This window comes from Cynoglossus semilaevis, chromosome Z, assembly GCF_000523025.1.
Source record: "Cynoglossus semilaevis isolate Cse_v1.0 chromosome Z, Cse_v1.0, whole genome shotgun sequence".
Lineage (NCBI taxonomy): Eukaryota > Metazoa > Chordata > Actinopteri > Pleuronectiformes > Cynoglossidae > Cynoglossus > Cynoglossus semilaevis.
Window position 1 is genome coordinate 12,419,860 of NC_024328.1, and position 25,680 is coordinate 12,445,539.

At 43.1% G+C, this 25,680-nt stretch overlaps 2 protein-coding genes across 2 annotated transcripts in view; both read right to left on the reverse strand.

Annotated features, from left to right (window-relative positions):
• The window catches only part of LOC103397898 (ubiquitin-associated domain-containing protein 1-like), a 9,676-nt gene extending 8,030 nt beyond the window's left edge, over positions 1–1,646 (reverse strand). Inside the window, exons 1-2 of the mRNA XM_008336322.3 lie at positions 1,165–1,646; positions 227–347 (exon numbers count right to left, since the gene is read on the reverse strand). Coding sequence (XP_008334544.1) covers positions 227–347; positions 1,165–1,302 — 259 coding nt within the window. The 5' untranslated portion in view covers positions 1,303–1,646. The remainder of the gene's footprint in view (positions 1–226; positions 348–1,164) is intronic.
• A 533-nt stretch (positions 1,647–2,179) lies between these two features.
• The window catches only part of LOC103397899 (neurogenic locus notch homolog protein 1-like), a 38,029-nt gene continuing 14,528 nt past the window's right edge, over positions 2,180–25,680 (reverse strand). Inside the window, 31 exon segments of the mRNA XM_008336323.3 lie at positions 2,180–4,957; positions 5,733–5,830; positions 5,909–6,056; positions 6,633–6,772; positions 6,775–6,921; positions 8,136–8,298; positions 8,443–8,533; positions 8,868–9,078; positions 10,834–10,982; positions 11,074–11,502; positions 11,925–12,496; positions 12,584–12,696; positions 13,145–13,402; positions 13,728–13,860; positions 14,697–14,881; positions 15,247–15,400; positions 15,496–15,697; positions 15,991–16,219; positions 16,357–16,509; positions 17,072–17,191; positions 17,791–17,904; positions 18,008–18,153; positions 18,288–18,480; positions 19,913–20,023; positions 20,129–20,362; positions 20,548–20,661; positions 22,656–22,766; positions 23,107–23,292; positions 23,719–23,874; positions 24,156–24,389; positions 25,047–25,169. Of these exon segments, the coding sequence (XP_008334545.1) occupies positions 3,572–4,957; positions 5,733–5,830; positions 5,909–6,056; positions 6,633–6,772; positions 6,775–6,921; positions 8,136–8,298; positions 8,443–8,533; positions 8,868–9,078; positions 10,834–10,982; positions 11,074–11,502; positions 11,925–12,496; positions 12,584–12,696; positions 13,145–13,402; positions 13,728–13,860; positions 14,697–14,881; positions 15,247–15,400; positions 15,496–15,697; positions 15,991–16,219; positions 16,357–16,509; positions 17,072–17,191; positions 17,791–17,904; positions 18,008–18,153; positions 18,288–18,480; positions 19,913–20,023; positions 20,129–20,362; positions 20,548–20,661; positions 22,656–22,766; positions 23,107–23,292; positions 23,719–23,874; positions 24,156–24,389; positions 25,047–25,169 (6,803 nt within the window). The 3' untranslated portion in view covers positions 2,180–3,571.

Below are 25,680 nucleotides of genomic sequence, written 5' to 3' on the forward strand. Positions count from 1 at the left end.
ATATATATATATATAACCCATCCATAGTATATTTACACACATATATACATATATGTATATATTATATACACACACATATATACCCATGCAGTATATATACACGTGTGTATATATTACATACACAAATATATACACACATATATACATATAACTGTATACACATAAATACACACGTACATAAAGATAAACAGACTTTTAGATACACACAAATATACCAGGTACCTACCTTTATTTTTAATGTTTTCCTCAGCAACAGTTTTGGTGTCAGTGAGAACTCTTTCTGTGGCTGTGTGTATGAGTTTGTGGTGTGTGAGTGTTTTAGGGTCTTCTAGACTTCCATGTACATACTGTAAAACAAGCACAACATAGGGTATTTCATTCAAGGTTTAGAAATTATATATATAAAAAATACATCACTTTACTCCATTTTTAGGGAACATGTGGCATCCAACGACAAGTTCTACTACTGGTAATATTCAATTTTTTCTTTCAAAGCTATTGCATGTTTTTGGGAAAACTCATTTTAACAGACAAAAAGTAATTGACTGAGACAGAAGCCTATAGTATTTGGTTTTTGTTTTTCAGACTACTTCAGGAGGCTGGAGATAAATTATTATAAAGAAAAAATCACTAATCAATTCAAAACTTGAAATCTGACTAACATTTCAGAGGTGCCAGTTTAAAAATAGTTTGATTGAAGGCCACTGTTTCCTTAACTTCTGAACAAGAACCTATACTTCACCAGAGGGCGTATTCTGTATGTATTTAATTAATTAATTACAATATTTGTTCTGATCAATATCCTGTAACCTTTAGTAGTAAATCTAACGGTTGAACTGACTACTGACTTTTACTGCACATTTCTTCTGGCTAACTACCTGCAGGTCCAGTGGCGGTTAACCGCTGCTCTAGGCCATAGAAGGAGACGAGAGAGGAGCTGTGTAATAATAGACAGGCAGAAAAGCAGCCTGCCTTGGTGAGAACAGTAAAGGGGACTGTTAGCTAGAGCAACAGACAACCTGCTAAATTATAAATAGCCGAGCCTCCCCAGATGCTATAAATACAAACCTCAGTGACACCGACACTGGCAGTTTAGACTCGGGAGGTACGGTGGTCAAGGGAATGACAGAATGAAGCACAAACAGTTTTTTTTTTTAAACCTACATGTTTCAAACACTTCTCCTTCACTTTCTCTATCGTGGTGTCTTCCGTCACCTCCTCCAACCACTCCGTGCCGTCCATAGTGCAGATGTGTATTTTCAGCACCTTGCCGGCGAATATCTTCTCCTCCTGGACGAACATAGCTGCAGTGCTGTGTGTAAACAGTAGCGGTTAAGTGACGAAAGTGGAAGTAGCAGTAGCAGTAGTCTCTGATTGCTCAGCGAGAGCTAGCGTGCTAGCATTAACCGCCAGATAACCGTCCTCCTGTAAATCCAACGACACCAACGCGACAGTATCCGTTAACCGTGGGACATGTTCGGGTTCGTCTGCCGCTCCTACACGCCCTCTGACACTCGGCTCAGTCCAATGTCCGCCGACGTATTTATCTTTGTCTATTAGTACGGAGTCAGCCAGCGAGAGCCCTATTTCCACTGTAATGTTTGAACTTTGAACTTTTACTTGTTACCACCGGTGCATCATGGGACTTGTAGTTCTACAGAGATTAAACTATAGCGACACGAATACTAATTGTTTTTTCTGTTATTATGTACGCTAAACAGCTATTTTTCTTTTACTCATTCATTCATCATTTAGAGTGTTTATTTCGGTGTTTTACTCGTTGAAACGTTTTTTTTTCTTTTTTTCTAACTTTTTCGAATATGTGCCACTTAAATAATGTCACACTTTGGTAAAACACGCGAAAGCTAACGACAAATTTGTAATTTTAACCCACGTTTAACTAACGAGCATATATTGGTCTTCTGTGAGCATAAAATGATACTCGGACACGACACCCCCTATGGATCGGATGGCGTAGTTGCTAGCACTTGACCACTAGATGGAGACAAAATATTTTGCTAATGTATATTAAAATTGTTACATTTATATCCTATCTACATCTAATTAAATAAGAACTTATGCTTATAATACAGTTACTGTTACTTAATTACAGTTACTTAATTAACAAATTGGTCCATAACGTAACCTTTATGATGATGTCAAGAATAGCAGGCAGAGCTTTAGAGTTCAAGACATGACCGTGTCCTTTATTTTTTAAGAACAGCTTTACAGATAGAAAATTAAAAGTTAAAAATACATAATTTGAAAATCACAATTTTTTTTTCAAAGGAAGAAAACACATTGCATATTCACTACAACCCTATTTTGTTTCTTCATTATAACATCTGCAAAAAAAAAAAAAAAAAAAAACCCCAGGGAGCTTACCATAAACAATTGACGTGGACACAGCTGAGAACTTTGCCACAGTTTTTTTTCACTTGCTCAAATTCTACAAAAAATAAAATTACACCAAAAAACATACACAGATGATGCCCCAGTAGATATTTTTTGTAACAGAACAGCAAAATCATATCAGAACGTAATCTTCGAAAAAATGTCTTCTAACAATATATTTGTATCCATTCTTACGTAGTCTAGTTTTTGTATGCATAAAAGAGAGTAGAAAATATATATTTATATATGTTTACGTGTATATTCTGTTCTGTTCAATATGTCGAAGGCGCTCTATCTGTGCCATCACTGCCTAAGACATCAGATTTCTTAAACAAAATCTTGCTTACGAGGGAACGTATTTACAAAATGGATGAACACAGCCATAGGCTTAAACTAATAGGAGGGACTGGGGAAAAAAATTCAGATTCCTTTTCCCTCTGCACAAAAACAAACACTGTGGCCAATGGGCCGGGGTTTCCAACAGTGAAAGACTGACAGGTCTACTTTTCTTACACTGTACATCATATAATCACATCACTGACATATCGTATCTCTACATACGTGTGAAGGTGATCGGATCTAGATGCTGTGTAAATTTACACAAGTCTAGAGTGAACGTAAAAAAAAATTACAAATTTTTAAAACAACAGTTAGGGGTGGGTGAAATATCGGCATTCATCAGCGCCGTCTAGAATATTTGCCAAACTTACGCCACCGTTTAAAATAACACTGAGACATAAAATGAGCTTCATGAAATGCCCCTCAAACTCGATTTTCTCTATAAACATGATTATAAGAACGAAACGATAAAACGTTACGAACAAAGGTCGAAAAAAACATATGTAAAAAATAAAGACGAAAGAAAATAAATACCCAGTGTTTTTGCTGTGACTTCACTGACAATGTGTGCTAAAAAAAGCAGAAAAAAACGAAACAAAAAACTTTTCTAAAAGTCTGCATCCTGCTACAACCCAACACTCTTCATCAAGCAGGAAGTGCATATAAATAAAACATTAATAAATAAAAAAAAAGAATAGATGACAACAGGTGTTACTGTTAGTATGAAAACAAACATAATAATAATATTGTTTTAAAAACTCTGGCCTGTTTCCCCAGAAAGAGTGCCTTTTCTTTATTGTGATGTCAAAAATAGGGAGCAGCTTTTCTGGGCGTCTTTTTATTTGAACTGTTCAGGTATGTGCCCGATCTGAGACTGCATGCTCGTGGGGGGGCTAGAAATGCCCTCTGACCAGTCCGAGAGATTGGAATGTGGAGACGAACTGGACCACTGGTCGGGAGAGCCTGGGGACGGGGTGAGAAAAGGGTGGTCAGGCACCTGGACTTGATGGTTTGGGGTGTTGTCCATGGGGCCTGAGTAGCTGTGCTGCGAGGGAGGGGTGAGGAACTGCGTGCTGGCGATGGACTGGTTGATGGAGGTGGGCATGATCTGTGTTTCCTGTGGTAAAATGGTGTGGATGGGGAGGGTGGAGCGGCCCCCGCCGCGGGGGCCGCCCCCGCCGCTGCCCTGCTGGGGATCAGGAGACGTCAGCTCGCCGCTGATGAAATTCTGGTTGTTGGAGTTGTTTGAGGACTGATGCTGTAGCTGAAGGCTTTGTTGTTGTTGTTGTTGTTGTTGGATCTGCTGGAGGTTCTGTATCTGCTGAATCTGCTGCTGCATGATGTGGGACTGTGGCCCCATCCTGGTGCTCTGGATGCCCTGGTAGGTCATCATCTGCGACAGGCTAGAGGCTGGGATACCATTGTGGTGGGAGGTCATCATGCCGTGCTGAGCCCCCTGGTGGAGGCCCACCTGACCGCCGGGACCTCCTCTCAGGGGATTGAACTGGCCCGGTTGGCTCATGTTGCCATGCATCCTGGACAGCCAGTCACACTGACCGTTTATGGCGCCCTGGCCGCTGGAGCCCGACACGGGCAGATGAGTGAGGCGGGGAGGAAGCGGGTCGAACTGCATCCGCGCCAATTCCTGCTTGTTGGGCATAACCATGTGGTTTACAGGGAGATGTGGGTCGGACATTCCCTGCAGATGGTTCAAGGATACAGAGGGTGACTGCTGGAAAGGTGAGGTCATCATAGGGGGCGAGGCCACATCGGAGACATATCCGTGCGGAGACTCCAAAGAGTCGACGGGCGACAGGACAGCTGAACTGTCCAGGAGGTTCCCGGGCTTCCCGTCCTGGGAATTCTTCTTCTTGATCTTCATGTCTTTACCGTCCTTACAGCCGATGCCCTTGGCGCTGAGCTTCCGGGCCTTCTTGCTCTGGTTTTGCCCCTGAGGCTGCTTCATGTTGCTCAGGTAACCGTTGGGCGAACAGAGAGGGGGTGACAATGTGGCGCTAAGTGAGCCCCCGTGCATGGGAGGACTTCGTACCAGGTTGTACTCGTCCATCAGTCGCACAATGTCGTGATGCATTCTCTCCTGAGCGATGTCTCTGGGCAGTCGGTCCATGTGGTCCGTGATTTCCCTGTTGGCAAAGTGGTCCAGTAGAACTTTGGCGGTCTCGTAGCTTCCTTCTCTGGCTGCTAAGAACAGAGGCGTTTCCTCCTGCGGCAGGGAGACAGGAGACAACAAGGTTGAGAGATTGTCGTCTTAGATTCAGATTTCTGCGTGATAACTGAGCAGATCAGACAGGGGCAAACTATGGCCCGTGGGCCAGATTCGGCCCACTAGGCTTTCTAATCCAACCCACCAAATCCCGGTACAAAGACTGATGTCAATCTTTCTTTCATGCATTACAACAAATCGACTGTCATTTCTATTGATGCCACTTGATGGCGGCAGACATCAAATGAGCCATATTATCTTTGAAAGCTTAGGGTGTATTCATGTACAATTTATTTAAATTATTTCACCCATCATTCAACATCTAAGCAATAATGAACCAGCCCGCCAGTCAAATTTTGAACCTCATTTTGGACAAAACGTTAGCCCACCCCTGAGATAGACAGCGTGAAAATGCATTGAAAATTTCATCAAAATCAATTAGAAAAAATTCTAAACATTGTTTATCTTTTCATTTTGACAGCCCTTATTTTTCTTATTATTTTGATTTTTTATTTAGATTTTATTTTTATTTACATTTATTTATATTTCCATTGTTTTTCTATTTTATTTTCTACACTGTTTATATTCTGACTGTATGTTCTGTTGATTACATTCCACATTTTTTAGCTTGTTAAAAATTTCTTACTGGAATTTTAATATTTACAGTTCTTTTCTGCACCGTTTATATTCAGTGTTATGGTATTTTTTAATACATAATAATGTAGCTGCAGCCTACACGTATTATCATTGTATTATCGTGTACTGCTGTGAATACCTTGTTGTTCTGCATGTCTTTGTTGGCACCGTTCTTCAGCAGCACAATTGCAGCCTCCACATTATTCACAGCTGCCGCCCAGTGTAACGCTGATTTACCTAAAAAAAAAATCCAGCGTCAGTGCATCTGAACTTCAGCTTCATTGAAGTTCTATTAATAAATCAGGGTGACTTTACCAAAATCATCGACAGCATTGACGTCAGCGTGACAGTTGATGAGCTCTTCAACCATGCCCTCTACTGCCAGCCGGGCAGCCAAGATCAGGGGCGTGGTGCCATCGTGCATACGAGCGTCCAGGTCTGTGGCACGGTTCCTTATCAGAATCTATAGAAATATATGAAAAATATATTTGTAAATAGTGTTTTTCAAAATGAAACATCATTCAAAATAGTTTTTAATCCTAAAAAAATTGAAAAATCAAATCAGCAAAAATATGATTCATGTTTTAGATGAAAAAAAAGTTCTTCTTCTGAGCAGATTAGGAACTTGGTTCTGATAAAGTTTCTTCAAACACAATTATGTTTTTTAATTTTTTATTACTGGTAATCAACTAGCTAAAAAGTAAAAAAAAATTACTTCAATCAAAAAATGTTTCCAATAATTCTTATTTAATTTGGTATTATTGATATTATAGTCAACATACATATAAATGTAAGTATATATGTATATATATATTTATATGTGTGTATATATTATATTTACATATATAAACATACATGTATGCATATATATGTGATTAATATTATATTTAAAATTTAGAGTAATCTTTTCAGTCCTACAGTAACCCAAAGCTCTATCTTTGCCTCCATCTTGTGGATTTTATTATAATAACGCTCCAAACGCGTGGTTCTCAGACCACAGGTCACTTTCTGAATTGAAGTCCAGCTCAGTGATGCTCACCTGAAACACTCCCTGTGCGTCAGCAGCCACAGCGGCGTGCAGCGGCGTCCGGCCCATGTTGTCTTGGATGTTAGCATCGGCACTCGCCTCCAGGAGGCGTTTGGCGGCGTCGGAGCGGGCATAGCGGGCGGCCAGGTGAAGCCCGTGCGGTCGGTCTGATTATGTAGGTTGGCGCCCTGGTAAATGAAGTCGTTGATCACACTAGCAGACGCGTCCTCCTCTTCCTCGCTATTGCCCGTCTCCAGACCTCCCCCACTGCAGGAGGCGATCATCAGGGGAGTGTATCCATCTGGGGAAGGAGGGTCACGAGAGTTAAAGGACTGCAGCGTCAGCACAGACCACTCCCAACAAACAGGAAAGAGGGTGTGCACTTCAAAGCATCACAGACATCAAACCAAAGCAACAAACAAATCGAATGTGGATCTGACACTTGACTCCCCAATCATCGCGGTGCCTTTTTTTTTTTTTTTTTTTCCAATAACAGATTCTGATCAAGGCTTCGACGCAGGAGAAGCTTCAGAGGGAAAGAAAAGCTGAGGGATCGAGGCTTGGGCTGGGTTGAAGCCGGGCTGCCGCGGAACTCAAACATTCATATCTAACTGTGAGAGGCAGAACTGTCAGTTGTCTTTTCTTCAAAAGAACAGCAAACCCCAGATCTCCAAGACTGGGCTGTTCAACCGCACGGGCTCCCAGCAGAGAGAAGGGGCTCAGGAGTTCTTTAACGTGATACTTTGGGGTTTTTTTTTACATTTCTTGTAAAAAAAACAAAACATTTTATTTAGCATCTGATTCTATCATTTAGGTTTATATAGAGTTAAAAAAAAAAAAGCAGAGGCCCATTAGTGGCCAAATGATTAATCTGATCAGGAATCAGTGTTTTCCCTCAGGCACCGAGGCTTCCAGTCGACTGCTTTGAAGAAGATCCTTCACCCTCAGGATACGGGGCTTAAGCAACTCCTACACGTGCGATTACACAAGCTCCAAGACAGAAGGAATGTGAATCAATCCACGCGCACACACACACACACAGACATAAAGGAATCCTTAAAGCCTTTATCCTAAGTATATGTTAGAAAAAAAATGAATTTGAGCATTTTTTCAATCTGAAATCCAAAACTGAATTTTAAAATTTCAAAACACCCTCACACTCACAAATGTCCCCGAAACCATGTTCTCTAAGAAAATGACCCCATAAGGTAGCTTTCCCAGGTACAGACATACACACACACACACGCATACCGGTTTCTGTCTCTTTTTAAATGGCTTTTTTTAAACACTTTTCCTTTTTTTACACAGGAAATAAAATTAAAGCCAAAACAAATTAAACTTAAAAAAAATATATTTTATAAAGAACCAACACCAATGTACTGAAGTATTTTACTTAGATGAACAAATCATCAAAAGCAATTCAAATATATATACATACATATACATATATCTATGTACAGTGTGTGGTTATACATTCAATACATTTTTTTGTCTTAGAAAGTGTGATCCGCTCACCTGGTCCCCGAACGTTGACATCCATGCAACTGTTCTCGATCTCGCCCTGAGGAGGCGTGGGGGCGATGGAGGGGATGCGCAGGTCAGCAGCGTCCAGGTGCTGCTGAGTCCACTGCCGATGGTCCGTCTGGTCGTCGGTCTCCAGTATAGCCTGATCATCAAACTGCTAAATAACAGTGAGAGAAGGAGTTCAGACAACTAGAAAAAAAAAAATCAACTAAAAAGTTATGACAAAAAAAAAACTCTAGAAACTAAAAATGTGACATAAAATAATAATAATAATAATAATAATGTGTTTCCTTCTCACCCTGAAACGTTTGGCGTCCGAGGGCTCGTCGTCGCCCCATTCGTTCTGAGCGTCGTCCATGAGTGAGATGTCCGAGGTGTTTTTCAGTGGCCTGCGATAAAGCAAAAAAAAAAAAACCCGGTGAAAACTCTGGCACTCTACTGCCTCCATCTGAGCCCCTCTCCAATAACAGTGCAGTAATGTAGAAAAACAAAAGCATTGATTTAATCCATATACTCCACCCCTCGGCCCCAACCAGTCAATTAATCAGCACCTATATCATTATCATTAATGATCCCGGGGAAACCCTTTTATTTCAAATTTGGTTGATCACCATTTAACCCGTTCTTTGTCCTTCAGACACAGCCCTTCACCTGACCTGAAAATAAAACAGGTGCCCGCCGTCGCCGACACGGAGCTGCGGCGCTGAATAAATAAAAACTTACTTTAATCCGACTGAATCCTCTCCGACAGGCTCACGTCTCTTCTTCTTGCTCGTCTCCGTGGTCTTAAAGCCCTCAGGGAGCCAGAGGTGCCCGTGTTCGTGGCGTCGCTTACGGGCGGCCACCATCCCCACTCCGAGGAAGGCCAGTAACCCAACGCCGCCCAGAACCAGGTAGATGGGGTAGAGGTTGGATGACTGCTTCTGGTCCACACCTGGAGGAAAATAGTAAAACATAGTCACGCCAAGCAGTGGGGCGGGGGCCGGGAGGTACACATGGACATTCCAGGATCAGCCCCGAGTGTTGGAACGCCGCTAGTCCGTCCGGTCTTTGCCTCTCAACCAGCAGCCGAGTGATTGGCGATCCTTACTGACGGGAGAACTAGCTTCTACTACCTATCCGGTAATAATCAGAATGGCTAACCACTTTTCAGTAAAAAAAAAAAAAAGGAAAAGGGGGGGATTGATAAAGAAGGGGAAAGGAGAACATCACTACCTCCTTTCTCCCTTTTCAACCTAGGGTACCAGGAGACAACTTTACCATTTCTTCTTGACGAAAAAAAAAAAAAAGGAGGGGGGGGATTAATGAACTTCAAATTACTGCACGCGCTTTAAGCTGTAAAGACGAAGGATTTATTAGGATTTTCGAGATAACAAAGACTCCCAACTTCTAGCACACTCCCGATCAATTTTTCCCCCTCCTCCTTTTTTTTTTTCCACTAACGATTTTGAAATGATAAACTCCCCCCACCCCACCCCCAACCTAAACCCTCAGAGATGCATTAAGTCCTGGTATTACATTGAGAGAGGTGAAGGTTGCAGCAGCACCTCACATTGTGGGATGAAGTGTGTGTGTGTGTGGACGTGTGTCTGACAAAGAGAGGAAGACAGACACAGAGAGAGTTAGAGAATGTGTGAGTTAGGGATTGGACAAGTTGATTTGCAGCAATTAACTATTTTGGAGCCCGAAGCCGATGGATTTACACCAGCGCGGGATGATTGATTGTTTAGGCCATGAGATTCACAGTTGCATTTGTTCACTTCTGCATAACAAATATACAATCAAAGAGCAGCAGCAGGGCCGGGACCCAACCAGAGGGCGCGGTAGAGTGTGAAAAAGCACGCGTCCAATCCGTTCCTGTATTAACCAATCAGATGTTGTGTCTGTTTGAGCTGGGTTTTTTTTTTTTACATCAATACTGATGAAAATAACATAAAAAACATTTCAGAAATTCATTTTCAGAAATTTCTTTAGGTCTCAGACAAGTAGAACTTTAAAATATACCAATATAATATAATATAAATTTAAAATATTCCACAAAAAAGAACAGCCAATGTATGAGTATAAAACAACAAATGATATACTTACTACAGTTTTTAGTAATTTTGACTAAGATACACTATTATTTCCTTGTTTCTGTTTAAAATATATAAAATGTAATTATATTTTTAATTGACTAACTTAAGGTTATTTTTATTAATTGATCAAATTATTAAATCATTGGTCATTCTATGTTCTTCTGAATCTGGCTATTTTAGGCCAAGCTAAGCAGAACATAGAAGCTAAGCTAAATTAACCTAGCCTACCCTAGTCTAACCAAACAACATAACTCACCTAACTCTGCGCAACTTAACTAAACTCAACTCTGAAGAGAAGTTAAGACTTTACTTACTTTACTTTACCTTAATAGGCCTAAACTAACATACTTGGCTTAAGTTTACCTTGTGTAGCCTAGCTTAGCTTAACGTAACCTAGTTAAACTTAACTCTACCAACCCTAAATTAATGTAACTTGACTTAAATTAGCTTGAATTAACATCATTTAGCTAAAATTTTCATGTATGTCAGCTCGATGTAACCTTGCTGAACCAGATGACTTTGCTGAACTTAAACTTAACATTAAGTAAAAACACAGTTCCTTTTCATGCAATTTGATGGCTTATATCCATTTTTTTTAATCAAATACTTACTAAACACAGCTTTGATGCTGTATGGAACGTCCAGTTTTCCACTGGAGGCCAAAGCTCCCAGGAAGGCTGCAGCGTCAGTGGTGCTCTGGAAACATTCAGTGGACTGCTGGAAACACTGACGGTTGTCCACCTCCAAGTAGACGATCGAACTGAAGGTTTGGCAAAGGGGACAACATACGACGTTGAGCGACATCGGAACCAAAACAAATGTAAAGTCTGCCGAAGGAAAAACCCCCTCACCCTTTAATCTGCAGGTGGTCCAGCTCCCTCTTTCGTCTCATTGCCACCGCATCGGTGAGACTCCTCTTCACCACGTTCAGAACGCGACCGGGAACCTCGGACCACGTGTCCACCGAGCGCTTCACGTTGTACTTCCTCAACTCCTGTTCGTTGCCGTAGTAGGGATACACCATCACCTCGCCTTTGGTGCTCTTCCTGAACACCACGTTGGTGCGAAGGACGCGGCTCAGCTCGCGCAGGAAGGTGGAGGAGTTGGTCAGGAGCTGATCGGGCGTAATGTGGACCACCAGCACCAGCTGACCCACCGCCAGGTTCTCAGGCATATTGTTGGCACAGTCCAGGCCGTCCCACTCACACTCGGCATTGTTGCAGCCCTGGTCGCAGTGGCCGTCGGCGTAGTGGTCCTTGCAGTACTGGTCGTACAGAGGGCTGGAGAGAAAAAAAAGGCAGAGGAACGAGGTGTTTTAATAAAGAAATTACAATTTAGTTCACGTGTCAAACTCAAGGCCCGTGGACCAAATGTGGTCCGCCACATCATTTTGTGGTCCAGTGGAACTCATCATGCATATTGTCTTAGTTTTTGTGACCCACGTCACGGTGATGATACTGAACGTTTACCCTGTTTGGCCCACAGTTTAGCGTAACCGTTGCAGATTCGGTATACAAAATGTCCTCTGATCCAGGGGTGACCCAAGAGGGGAGGGAGGCTGGGGGACAGAATGATGTTTCTAGAAGTTGTATGGTTGCTACTGTAAGTAGCTACAGCTACTTAATTACTTTAACTCTAAAGTTGCTACTGCGACAAGCTACAATCTTTTTACAACATTTTAGGAAACTGTCCCTTTACTTACTTGCACTGTCCTTCCAAATTTTCGCAGTCAAAGCCGTCGTAGAGACACCCAGCATTGTCACACTGAAGGTCACACACTCCGTTGTTGAAGTAGCGCCAACACTGCAGCGAGGCGGAGCAGTTCTTCCACGGGTCGTTGAAGTTCAGCGAACAGTCGCCATTGTCCCAGCCGCACTCGTGGTTGTTGCACATCTCGTCGCAGCGGTTGTTGTCCTTGTGCGTCTTGCACTGAGGGATCAGACATTCCACCTCCAGGTCTGGGGCGGGCGTGATGTTGTGGCCAAACCCTCCCTGGAAGCCGTAGTCCAGGATGTGGCAGCGGAGGCCGTTGAAGTTGGTGGGGCAGACGCAGTGGTAGAATGGTGCCTCGGTGGTGTACTCGCAGGTGCCGCCGTTGTAGCAGGGGTCTGAGTTACAGGGGCTGTTGGTGGGGTAATTGCATTCGGGCCCGGTGAACGACGGCGTGCACAGACATTTGGGAGTCTTGTGGCCGGAGATGCAGGTGCCCCCATTGTGACAGTGCAGTGTGCCACAGGCCTGGGCGTCGTACTCGCAGCTGGAGCCGGTGAAGCCCTACGAGAAGTAGAATCATTAGACCTGAGGTCTCTTTAAGGGGTACAAAGTAAAATCACTATATTGATGTGTGTGTGTGCCACTCACAGGAGGACATTTGCAGACAAAACCGTGGGGCGTGTTACTGGCCACAGCGCAGGTTCCACCGTTCCTACAAGGTCTGCCCTTACAGCCATCGAACACAGTGTCGCAGCGTTGACCTGTGGTGAGGGAGTCATTCAAAGATAGCACCTTAGATGTGCGTGTATCGATGTTTCTTTAAGAGAGTCTAAGACAAAACTTTTGAGAAGAGTGGTTCTCAAACTAAGTACACCACGTACCCCCACCAAAATATTCTATATACTCTATACTACATGTCATTAAAACTCACTAATACATCTGAATGATAAATAAATCAATTCCCTATTGTACCACTAGAGGGAGCACATGTGCCACCATGGTTTGATTACAGGCACCATGGTTTGAGAACCACTATTGTAAAGCATATTGGTATGTACGGCTGATATATGACAGGAATGTCAGTTTGGACAAATGTATTTTTATAAATCAAAATAAATATATTTTGATTTTTTTGGAATTAATTACAGATGCTAAACCAAGAGTCAGTGGAATAAATATATGTGAAAAAATATGTCAGTATTTCAGTACCTGTGTATCCGGTGCGACACTCGCAGCGGTAGTTGTTGGCTAGCTGGATGCAGCTGAGCGTACCGCGCGGGTCACAAGGGTTGGACAGGCACTCGTTGACGTCACCCTCGCAGCGCTCTCCCACGTAGCCCGGTGGGCAGGTGCAGTGGTAGCCCCCGACTCCGTCCACACACTTGCCTTTATTGAAGCACTTTGGCTCTTTGGTGATGGGGTCAGTGAAGGGGTTGCAGTCATCGATGTTTATCTCGCAGTGAACTCCTGAGGAGGGGAGGGGGACGGGGGAGGCGTCAGATCTGGACTTTTCTTTGGTCAAAAGGTGGTCAAAGCAGAGCTGCTGGTACTTTGCCCAACAAAACAAACAATTGATTTTTTTTTTTTTATTATAAAAGTGAATAAGAGATTAATGCACACACTCCAGCCCAGCAGGGGGCAGTAATGCACCTATAATTTGTCAGTTTGGACAAAATCAGTTAAATTCATCTCGTCTGGGGAAAAAGAAAACTATAGTATATTTAATGAAAAGACAGTAAGTTTTCAGACACTGTTGACAGTTTAGGCGGCGCTGTGTGTGGGTTTTGCTGACCTTGGGTTCCGCGGGGACAGGAGCATTTGTAGGTATTGATCAGGTCAATACAGGTACCCCCATTCTGGCACGGCTGAGAGAAACACTCATTGATCTCCTTGGAGCAGTTGGTCCCCACAAAGCCTGGCATGCACTGAAAGAAGGAGGAAGACGAAGATGAAGGAGGAGGCAGAGGAATGTTAAATCAATGACATGAAACAACAGTGTTTTTTTGTTTACCTGGCTGTTTTCAGGCCTCTGTTCTGCCGAGGCCAGCGGTTCTGGGAGATTAACATAACCAGGCCTTTTTTTTTCATGTGATAAACAGGGCTCTTCATTAAGACTGAACGGTTGTTTAATCAACAACTTCTTTGAGTTGCATCTGCTAAGCCGGTGATTCCCAACCACTGTGCCGTGGTCCACTAGTGTGCCGTGAGAGATCATTACTTACTTTAAGTAATTACACACTTACTTTAAGTGTGATCATTATCACACTTAATTGGTCACAAAACTATCACTTATTTATTGCAATTTTATTTTTCTTTGTTCGTCAATGCATGGCAAGCAGAGCAAATAAATCCTCTTCCACTAGGTGGCAGCAGATGGTTATTAAAACTAAAAAAGATAAAGTAATCAGAGCTGATCTTTATGAGTGTCTTTCTTCAATTCCTGTCAGTATATCAGTGTTTTCTTCAACTAAACAGGAGTACATTTTTAGTCAATTTAAAGTGGAATACTATTATATTTCTCTACATACACTTTATGTGAGATTTTTGTATGGTGTTGTGCCGTGGGGTTTTTCCTGAGGATATATATGTGCCGTGGCTGAAAAAAGGTTGGGAAACACTGTGCTTAGTTACAGTACCTAGGCTTTCGGGGGCAGTACCACGAATGACCAGCAGGGGCTTGACTAAAAGAGTCTCGCTTACCTAATGCCAGAATTCAGTCTTTACAGCAAAATCAGTGTTCAGCTTTAGTTTACAGTATTACCTTGCAGGTGTATCCTCCTAAGAAGTCAGTGCAGGTGGCGCCGTTCTGACAGGGGTTGGGGGTGCATTCATCCACCTGCTCCTCGCAGTAGCTTCCGGTATATCCTATCTGGCAGTGGCAGTAGTGAACGTTACCTGCGTCCAAACATTGACCCGAGTTACGACAGAGATGGGCGACATCCACGCCTGCGTATAGAGAAGGAGCAACACTTATTATTGGTGTTAACAGTACAGTGCAGTAGCTTCAGCTGTTTAGTTGTGCAGTCACATGATTGACAAGCTGTCAATCAAGATGTGCCAGCTCAGATATTTTTAGATGATGCATTTTGTTTGAATTGGATTTATATTCATGACACTGAAAGGAGCATTTTTAAAAAAATAATTACTAGACATTTTAAGCGACCACACTTAAAATTCCAAGAGACCCTAGATGGGGTCACGACCCCAAGGCTGAAAAACAGAGCTACGAATGTTGGTTATGAGCTACGTCAGGCTTAATGTTGGACATCTCTGCTTTTTTCTTTTTTTAAATCTGTGTGCCTCCAGCTTACCCCTCTGTTTAGCTGCCACCTCACAGGAAACACTCGGCACGTCGCAGTAGAGGCCGGTCCAGCCGGTCTCACATTCACAGCTGTAGGTGGTTCCTCTCTGCCAGCACGTTCCACCATTCTTACAGGGCAGCGAGTCGCACCAATGCACCAGGTTCTGAGAAGTGTTGGGGCGGCAAAGAAGAGACATTTTACTAAACCGTGTTAACATTGTTGTGGCCCACAAATAGATTCTCGCTCAGTGTACCGTACCTGACAGTTGAGTCCAGTGTAACCATGGGGGCAGGTGCACTTGTATGCGCCGTAGCTGTCGTGGCAGGTCCCTCCATTCATGCAGGGTTTGGAGTCACACTCATTGATGTCGTGCTGACAGTAGCTCCCTGTGAAGCCGGGCGGGCACAGACACGTGAAGGTGTCGATGCCGTCCACACAGGTGCCACCGTTAAAGCAGGAGCTGCGGGGGAAAAAAATGGCATTTTAAGAATAAAGTCTCCAAATGCAAAATTATTCATTTAAGGTACATTCGTTTCTGCTGCTTTATACATTTCTGCAGTCAAAATCGGCTGTAGACTACCAGCATTCTACCAGAGGGGGCAGTAGAGAACAAGAAAATATTTCTACACAATGAAGATGAAAAGTGAACCTGTTGAACAGCACAGACGTTTTAACTGAAACAATCTCGTTAGTGTGTGTGATCGGAGCGTGCATGTTCCCTGTGTCTCCCTCCCGCTTCTCCCAGCGCCTCACCTCTCCGTGCAGTCGGGAGTGTTGTTCTCACAGTGGATGCCACTGAAGCCAGGTGGGCAGGTGCAGGTGTAGCTGTTGACACAGTCGGTGCAGTTAGCTCCGTTCTTGCACGGGTTGCTCTCGCACTCGTTGATGTCCTCGTCACACCTCGTCCCCCTGAAGCCCGGCAGGCACGTACACAGGAACCCGTTCACCTCGTCCTTGCACTGGCCTCCGTTGCTGCAGGGATCTGGAGGGAGAAGGAGAGAGAGAGAGAGAGAGAGAGAGAGAGAGAGAGAGAGGAGGGAAAGACTCACGGGTCAGTAATGTGTGGCTTTCCACGTCTTTACTGCCCTGCTGCAGAAAATAGAATTTGGGAAAACTCACTGGGCTTGCAGTCGTCCACGTCGGTCTCACAGTTGCGTCCACTGAAGCCCGGTTTGCAGTCGCAGTGATAACTGCCCAGAGTGTTCTGGCAGGTCGCTCCATTCAGACAGGGGTTCTTCACGCACTCTTTAATGTCCACCTCACAGGTTTGTCCTAAAGGATGACAGAAAAAGTTTTGTTCAATTTCATTTCAAGCCATGGACCTGAAGCCCTTGTGACGACACTACGGGGTTCTTGGATTAATTAATCGTGAGGTAGATGTAGATTAATCACAATTAACTGTGAGACGTCGTGATTAATTATACACGACAAACAAATGCATTCATACATATATGCACATATAGACAAACATAGAGGCGGAAAAATATATAAATATGCACATATATACACGTATACATATGTATTTACAAATATATTTGAATGTATTTTTTAACTATTTTAAAATGTGATCTGAATCAAAGGGTAAATCTGGAAAAACAACAAAAAACAATATAATAATGCAAATACAATGCAACAATATAAAAATAAATAAATAAAAGCAGGTAGATTTTGTTTCATGCTTGTTTTTATTTGTGTATTAGAGCAACTATTAGTGTGAGGACAGTGGAATTATTGGATATTCCATGTTTGTCATCCTGCCCATGTGTATACAGAAGAGGATTCAGACTTTTTTCTAGTTGTGACATTCCCTACTTGGGCCAACACTAATACTCACCTTGCCATCCTTCGGGACAAACACAGGAGAAGCTCAGATAATCTTCTGACTCCTGACACACTCCTCCATGTTTACAGGGTCTGGAGCTACATGGTGCCATCAGGGTTTCACAGTTCTCCCCTGTGCAAGACAAACAAATAATCACCACACGGTACAGCACGATGTGATACTTCATGTGTGAGTCATAGACCAGGAGATAACACCAATCCAAACGGACAAAGAATCATCCACCAGTCAGTGCTATCTGAAGATTTGAACCAGGTTCTGTTAGTGTTACGGGGCCTGTGCGGACGTTTCCCTATCTGTTTCCACAGCGCAAACCTAATTCAGGAAGCCGGAGCTGGTTTCCGGCCATTGTGAAGTCTTTGCTTTACTGTGAGACAGGAAGCAAGGCAAACAGGAAATGTGTCAAGCGGCCCATTCCCACCCAGGCACAAGCAGAGGCCTGTTATTATTCCAACTCCTGTGGATTTTTCCAAAAAGGATGACTTGCAAAATAAGTGAAAATGTCCCCATAGCCTTTCCATTTTGATGGAAATATTTCCCAGATCTCTACTATGGTGTCTTTAAACATAGAGGAAGTCTTGCTGCTGAACTTTACTCCAGCGTTACTTCATCGCACACACGTCTCTACCCCCGGGGGGCTCTGGAAACGGAAGTAGACGAATACCAGGCGAGAACACGAGATGTATCAACCGTTTCCAATAATATTTGCTCACCCGTGTAAGGCAGGACGCAGTTGCACTTGTAGCCGGCGACATCGTCCATGCACGTCCCCTGGTTGAGGCAGGGGTTGGAGCCACACTCGTTAATGTTGGTCTGGCAGTATGGTCCTGTGGTTAAAGTGGGGGAGGGGCGAAGATTACACACTTGGGTTAGTTTAAGTAGAAGGTCAAGTGGGGTTTAGATGTCAGACACACACCCACTCGTACTGACCCGTGAAGCCTGAGTGACAGGTGCAAAGAAATCCGTCGGTCATGTCCTTACAGGTGCCTCCGTTCATGCACGGGTTGGACTCGCACTCATTGTTGTTGACGTCGCAGTTCTTGCCGATCCAGCCTGGTTTGCACAGACATTTGTAGCTAAAAACAGAAAAAAAAACACGATTAAAAGTTTGGATATTTGAAGATTTTTGTCTGCTTCTTGGTGAGATGACATCAACAGCCAGGTCGTTTGATCGTTTCGATTTTGTCATCTGTTTCTCGAGGGTTCTCACCCGTTGACCTTGTCTTCACAACGGCCGTGGATGCAGGGGTTGCTGAGACATTCGTTGACTTGCGAGAAGCACGTGGTGTCATGATAACCTTCGGGACACACGCAGACGAAACTGTTGATGCCGTCGATGCAGGTGCCGCCGTTGTGGCAGGGGTTAATGGCGCACTCGTTGATGTTGATGTTACACATGGTTCCTGGGAGAACAGGGAGGAAGCCAAATTTTAATGATGATGTGTAAAACTGTCTGGAACAACAAGAAGGTACTTACTTTTCGTATAAAAAAAAAACAAAAAACAAAACACACACACTGACAATGAATTCAAACAACTACAAACTCTGCCGCCACACAATAGAGTCTAAAGCAGCGAGTGTATCACCTTCCAGAAACATGAGGGGTTTAAAGACCCGCTGCCGGCCACTTGAGGCCTTGACGCCATTCAGCCCGGTGCCACACATTTAATAAAAGCTTTAAAACAGCGGCCGGCTTCATGCTTTTAAAAGCTCAACTTTCAGGAATCTTTCAGAAAATCTTTTTTCCTGCTCTAATCTCTGGTGACTGGAGTGGCTCTGTGTGTGTGTGTCGCCTCTTTGTGCGTCAGGGCAGCTTGCATGTCCTAACAGCAGCAGGTTGGGGGGACAGGGTGGAGCTGGAAGGTGACACTCCAGTCTCGGAGGAGTGTGCTCCCTTGCTCGCTCACCATCTGTCACACTCCCACACTACGGACCTCACTCCCCCAGTACAAAAGTGCAGAACCTCCAGTCCTGGTCACCAGAGAAAGCTGTCGCATCAACTTCGCCTGAGTTAGCTACACCGTTTACTAGCTCCACCAACTTTTTTTCTGTGGACCCATATTTTAAAAGTCACAAACCTTCACAACCCAAGTCAATAGACATTATTCGTAAACTCCTGGGAAACGACCCAAAAAAACCCTCTTGCGACCCACCTGAGGGTCGTGACCCAGTCTTTGGGAAACAATGATTTACAGCATGGGAAGTAAATAAGAATCAAAATAATATAATTTTGAACAGAGGTTGTCAAACTCTATTTGTTCATGGGCCGCATACAACCTAATTAGATGTCAAGCGGGCCGGACCAGTACAATCATAACATAATTACGTTATAGTTTTTCATGCAAAAAAGTACTTTGATAAATCCTTATATTTAATGAAATACAATTTTACAAGTGTTTGTGTATTCTTTTTTTCTTATTTTCAAAGTTCATCAAGCGGGCCGGATTGAAACCCCAAGTGGGCCGGTTTTGGCTCGCGGGCAGCATGTTTGACACCCCTGATTTAGATAGACAAAGTGGAGTGTGTTTAAAAACCAAATGCGATTCCAAACTCAAGTGACCTAAGATACAAGGAAAACAACCTGTGGTTTAACTCACGTGCACATTTTCAACACAAAACTCTGAGGCTGTGTGCCGAGTACACAGGGTTAGCTTTGAGGTAAAACTACATAAAACTAAAGATCCGTAGGAGGAGTCATTTAAATACACACAGTGGTTGTACTGTACTCTAGTCAGTAGACTATAAACAGAACACTACTCCATTTTTTTCCTCAGTACCCTAGAAGTAGCTCTCAGTTTCGAAAAGTCTGGTGACCCCAGATCTAAAAATTCTTACCGGTGTAGCCTGGTTTACAGGCGCACTCGTAGCCGTCAATTTTGTCGATACACGTCCCGTAGTCACAGGCGTTGCTCTTACAGTCGTCAATGTTGATTTCACAGTTCACTCCTGGAAAAAAAAAATACAGAAAAGAAAAAAAAAATCATCTCAATAAACTAAAATAACAAACACACACAAACTCAGTTTTCCTATTAAAGGTGTGAGGTTCTCAACCTGTGGTTCCCTTAGGACAGCTGCACATATAGGTGTTCTCCTGGTCCTGGCAGGTGCCGCCGTTCCTGCACGGTTGGCTCAGGCACTCGTTGATGTTGGTTTCACACAGCCGCCCGGTGTAGCCCGGGTTACAGTAGCAGCTGAAGGAGGCCAGGCCGTCGACGCAAGTGCCGTAGTGGCAGGGGTCGGAGTAACACTCGTTGATGTCGGTGTCACAGTGTCTGCCGCTGTAACCTGTAACAGATTGGGTTCATTTAGGTCAGGCGGTCTCTGCAACAGACATATTTAGGAGGCAGGATGCTTTATTTTGAAAATATATATTTATTATAATATATATAAATATATATGTAAATATATATTTAAATACATGTAAAAAATATATATTTAAATATATTTATTAAAAATAAAATCCATTCTACCTTCGGTGCACTCGCAGGTGTATTTGTTAGGCCCGTCTGTGCATTTGGCGCCATTTTTGCACGGCGTGCTGGCGCACTCGTCGATGTCTATCTGGCAGAGGGTCCCAGAGAAGCCTGGAAAAACAAGAGGGGTCTTACTGTGTGAATGCATGAAAGTGTGCGTGTGTGTGCATGTGTGTGCATACAAGGCTACTGTGTTGTTACTGTTTCAAATTCTTCCCGCTTATAATCCTGGAAAAAAAAAAAACTTCTCAAGGACACGAGGACAAAAAAAAAAAAAATCTGCCTTTTTTTTAACGAGAGCAAAACACTATAAGCTCCCTCTTCTTTTCTGTATCACTCCAAAAGGAGAAGGGAGAGTAAGAAGGGGAGTGGGGTAGAGAGTACAAAGCGGGAGGAAAAGGGGGGAGAAAAAAAAAGAAAGTTGCAAGGCCTCCTGACCAAGGGCTGGGAGAGACAAAGGAGCTCCTGTGCGTGTAGTGCCTCACCCGAGCCAAACGTAGCCCGTTGCCCTCTTTGTCCCCCGAAACTTTTCCATCACAATGTGCATTCTCCTGTCTTGCTCTCACCCTCACTCCACCGACTCACCCTCCCTTCAACCTCTGCCTGCGCTTACAAAGAGCCAGCTTGACCTTTGCCCCTGTGCTATTCAAGCTGCCTGTCCTTCAAAACCAACCAGCGGGCTCTCTTTCTTTCCTTTTCTACTCATCACATAGTTTTCCCTCCATCTCCCCATTTTTTCCAAGGATGGTACAGTCCAAAGGCCACGGGAGTGTTGTCTGAAAAAGCCATAAAATTCCCACTTCCCCTACGGCACCACGCCACGGAGAGAGACGGGCGGAGGCTGAGGGCTAATCTAGCAGGAAAGTAGGGAAGTGAGGAGGCGGGGATTTCTCAAACAAACTCATCTTCTTTAGGGAAACTCAACGATGCGACAACTATGTGACACGACATGACAAGTTTTACACGAACACAGAGGGAAAAGTAGTAGAACTTCAAATACACATGCTAAGAAACCTGCTGGACACGGTAAGGATTCACTCTGGCCACCATCACCTTAGTGAACATGAAGGGAATTTGAACCCAGACCTCTGTCATCAGACATTTCAGCAGCTCACAGCGGGGTTTCAATGTCTATTTCGTGTACGAAAATGAAAGAGGTGGACCCTCGCCTCGGGCCTGGCTCGCACCAGGAACAAATTTACATCTGAAGCAGAGACTTTCACACCCCTCCCTCACTCCCTCTCTTTCTGCTGCAGCATAACGGTCTGTGCAACTCAACCACCGAAACCCCCTCCATCCAGACCCCCTCCCGGAAAAAACAGCACTTTTCATTACGACCGTGCTGCGTTACTTCCTCTCCATGTCACACGGAGTATTGGATGGTGTTAAACTCTTGTGTTCAATCTTGTAGACACCCCCGCCCCCCTTTTTTCATTCTGAAACTCCCACGTCGGGATGCCTTTCTCTTCTTTTCTCCCATTTTTTCTCTCTGTTCCTCTCTTTTAATCTCAACAGGAGAACTTCTGCCTCGGTCTCCACCCAGGTCGTCTTTGATCCGCCAGACTCAAAGCGTCATTATTTTTCTTCCCAAAAAAAATTACTTCCATGTCAACGATCCTGCTCAATCAATGAATGACAACTCACTTCTTTTTTTTTTGTTGCATTCCTTCATCCCTGAACAAAACATCAACACTTCTCTCTGACAGACATGCAAGAAAACTCGGTTACTGCAGTAGCACAGAAAGTGTACTCCTGTAATTTGGCACTCTCTGACTGCTAATATTAGCTCTCCCTTCTCCTCAGCCACTATCAAAAGTTTCTGCTCACTCATCAGACCTCGTTGGATAAGAAAGTTTTTTTTTTCTTTTTTTTTTTAAAACTTCAAACTTCCTCAAGCCTTTCCCTATAGATTCTGTTTTTCCCTCTCCGCCTCCACTGCTGTGTTCATTCTGGACTACTCGGGTCTGCGTAAGCCTGCCTCAGGGCTGGGATTAGTGCCTGTCCAGAGAGATGGTTTTTTTTTGTGTGCAAGTGTGTATTTGTGTGCATTCCTTCCTTCTCTCCCTCCTCAACCCCCTCCCCATCCCTCCATTCCCCCACCTCACCTGTGGGGCACTGGCAGTCGGAGTTGATCTTGTCGATCCCCCTGCCGTTGTTCACGCAGGGGTTGTTGGCGCACTCGTCCGTATCGATTTGGCAGAACTCCCCCTCGTAGCCTGGCCAATTAGCAAGGGAGGAGGAGAAAAAAGGGGGGGAGCGAGGGGTGAGTACAGTGGGGAGTCAAAGCGAGAGGCTGAACAGCTTAATTAATTTTTAGCTTTAAATACTGGGAAGTAAAACAGAAGGCTGCTCTGTTTTTTATATGTTATAATATAAATATATTTATACATATATTGTGTTGTAAACCAAATGCTCCTTTTATTCATAGATATATGGCTTTAATTTTAATTGAACTGCAAAAAAATCTACTTGAAAGGTAAATTAAAAATAAACTATTATCCAAACTCTGATTCTGACTAATGACAAATCCACAACCCTCGGACTCGAACACCTCACCTGGCATGCAGATGCAGCGGAACCCTCCGATCTGGTCCAGACAGGTGGCTTCGTTCATGCAGGGGTTGGACATGCACTCATTGATGTCCAGTTCGCACCGCGGGCCCACGTAGCCCTGCAGGCACTTGCACTGGAACGAACCCTTGGTGTTGATACACTTGCCCCCGTGTTCACAGGGGTTGGGACCTGGAAGACAGAGACCATTGTGACCTTCAACCAGGATAATGTGAGAAGCTAAGTCTTATGGGGGCCGGGGGAGGGGGAGGGGGGGTCAAACTCAGTCACCCAGACATTGGACATTGCTAGCTATGCCATTTATTACGCACAGTGTATTTGCCCATTGCATTTTTTTGCAGAACGTGTTGGGCTTTATTCAGCCTGCGAGCCTCAGGTTTGACACCTTATGTACATGTATCTACATTAACTGCACAACTGATTATTGACACATTAACAGATTTATTCAAACATCCAATAATTAATGGATTAATGGAATGATTGTTGTTGAGCCTGACATTGGCATTAAAGATGGGCCTAAAACTGCTACAGCAAAGAACAACAACAAGAGGAGAGTTTTTTTTTTTTCGTCATCACACTAATGTGTGTAATATTTACCCAGTGCACACTCATCAACATCCTGATCACAGGAAGCCCCGAAGTATCCAGAGGGGCAGGTGCAAAAATGGTTTCCATTGACAGGGTTGGTGTCACAGTTGGCGCCTTTTTGACAGGGGTTACTGATGCAGGCATCTTTCAGCTGACACAGCAGACCTGGAGGGAGAACATGGAGGAGTTAACCACACATAATGACCTTGACTAAACTAAAAAAAATGTCTCTGAACTCTGAACCAAAAAAACAGAAACCAAAGACTCAGAAACCTCAGGCAGAACCAAAGATCTGTGACTTCACAGCCTTTAATTTAGCGCCTCTTTCAGACTTGTTACTTCTTTATCCTCAGACATAATTAAAAACATCCTTCCCTCATTGCTTGTTGATCTACAAAAGCGTTTGCGGTGGAACCCCTGATTCCTTTTTTTAAAAAATGACGAACCTGTGCGGCCAATGGGACACTCGCAAAAGAACGAGGCGACGCGGTCGTGACACGTGGACCCGGTGTGGCATGCAGCGCTGGCGCAGTCGTCGATGTTCTCGCTGCAATCGTCGCCGGTCCAACCGTTGACGCACACACACTGGTAGCTGCCGTAGCTGTTGTGGCACGTCCCACCGTTTTGACAGGCGTTGGGCATCAATTGGCACTCGTCCACGTCCTCTGTGCAGAGCTGACCTGTGACGGGAGATGACAACGGGGGGAGGATATAATATAATATAATATAATATAATATAATATAATATAATATAATATAATATAATATAATATAATATAATATAATATAATATAATATAATATAATATAATATAATATAATATAATATAATATAATATAATATAATATAATATAATATAATATAATATAATATAATATAATATAATATAATATAATATAATATAATGTAATGTAATGTAATATAATAATTATTATATTATAATAATTAGTTAATAATTAAAACACCAATTGATTGACTGATTACAAGAACATTTTTATATCCTCATCAGAATTTAAAAGCCAAGGTTTTATATTTATATGGTAAAGTTAGTGGTTCCCAAAGTAAGGAGCAGGACACCCTGGGTACACAGAGTTCTTGTAGGGTGGACGTAGCCATACAAATTATTTTAATTGTCAATAGTTCCCTGTTATCTGAGCCAATTTTTTTGTAGTTTCTAATAAAGCAGAGTAATGTTAGCATTCTCAGATCTTTTAGTAACTTCTAGTAAACTTTTTAAGCTGCTTCTTTAACTTGTACATTTACAGTTTGTTTTTACAGTTGCATGGTAATAGACACAGAAATGATCGACTGGAGAACTGAAACAGGACTAATCTCACCTGTGAACTCTGGTTTACACTGGCAGTTGTAGGTGTTGACTCCATCCACACATGTACCTCCATTTTGGCACTCGTGGTTGGGACAGTCATCGATGTTATAGTTGCAGTTTTTACCACTAAAACCTGAGAAAGAAAAAAAAAAATGTGGTTGATGTGAACTTTGTAGTAACGCTGTAGCAGAGCGCGTCTGGTTTGTTCCTGGTACTAACTGTATTCTCCTGATTTGAAAACAACCTTCTCCCATTTACAGGGTTGAAACTCGTCTACAGTTAAATGTGGTCAACTGTCTCCTTCCTGTTGGGGAACATGGCAGCTGTACCACCACCGTATAACAACATTCACTCCGTTATACAGTTACACAAGAGGAAACCACTGGTCTGTGAGAGACGGATGCTGGGAAATGTGCCACTGCCAGGTATTGAACAGGTGAGACTAAAAAATATATGAATGTGAATGGTGTACAAATGTCATGTGACAAATAAATAAAAATAATTACAAATAATTAAATATAGTATTTACCGCATATACTTTAGTTTTTTTTATATTTATATATATTTACATATATATTTTTATATATTATTATATTATTATATTTACATATATATTTTTTATATATTTTATATATACATTTATA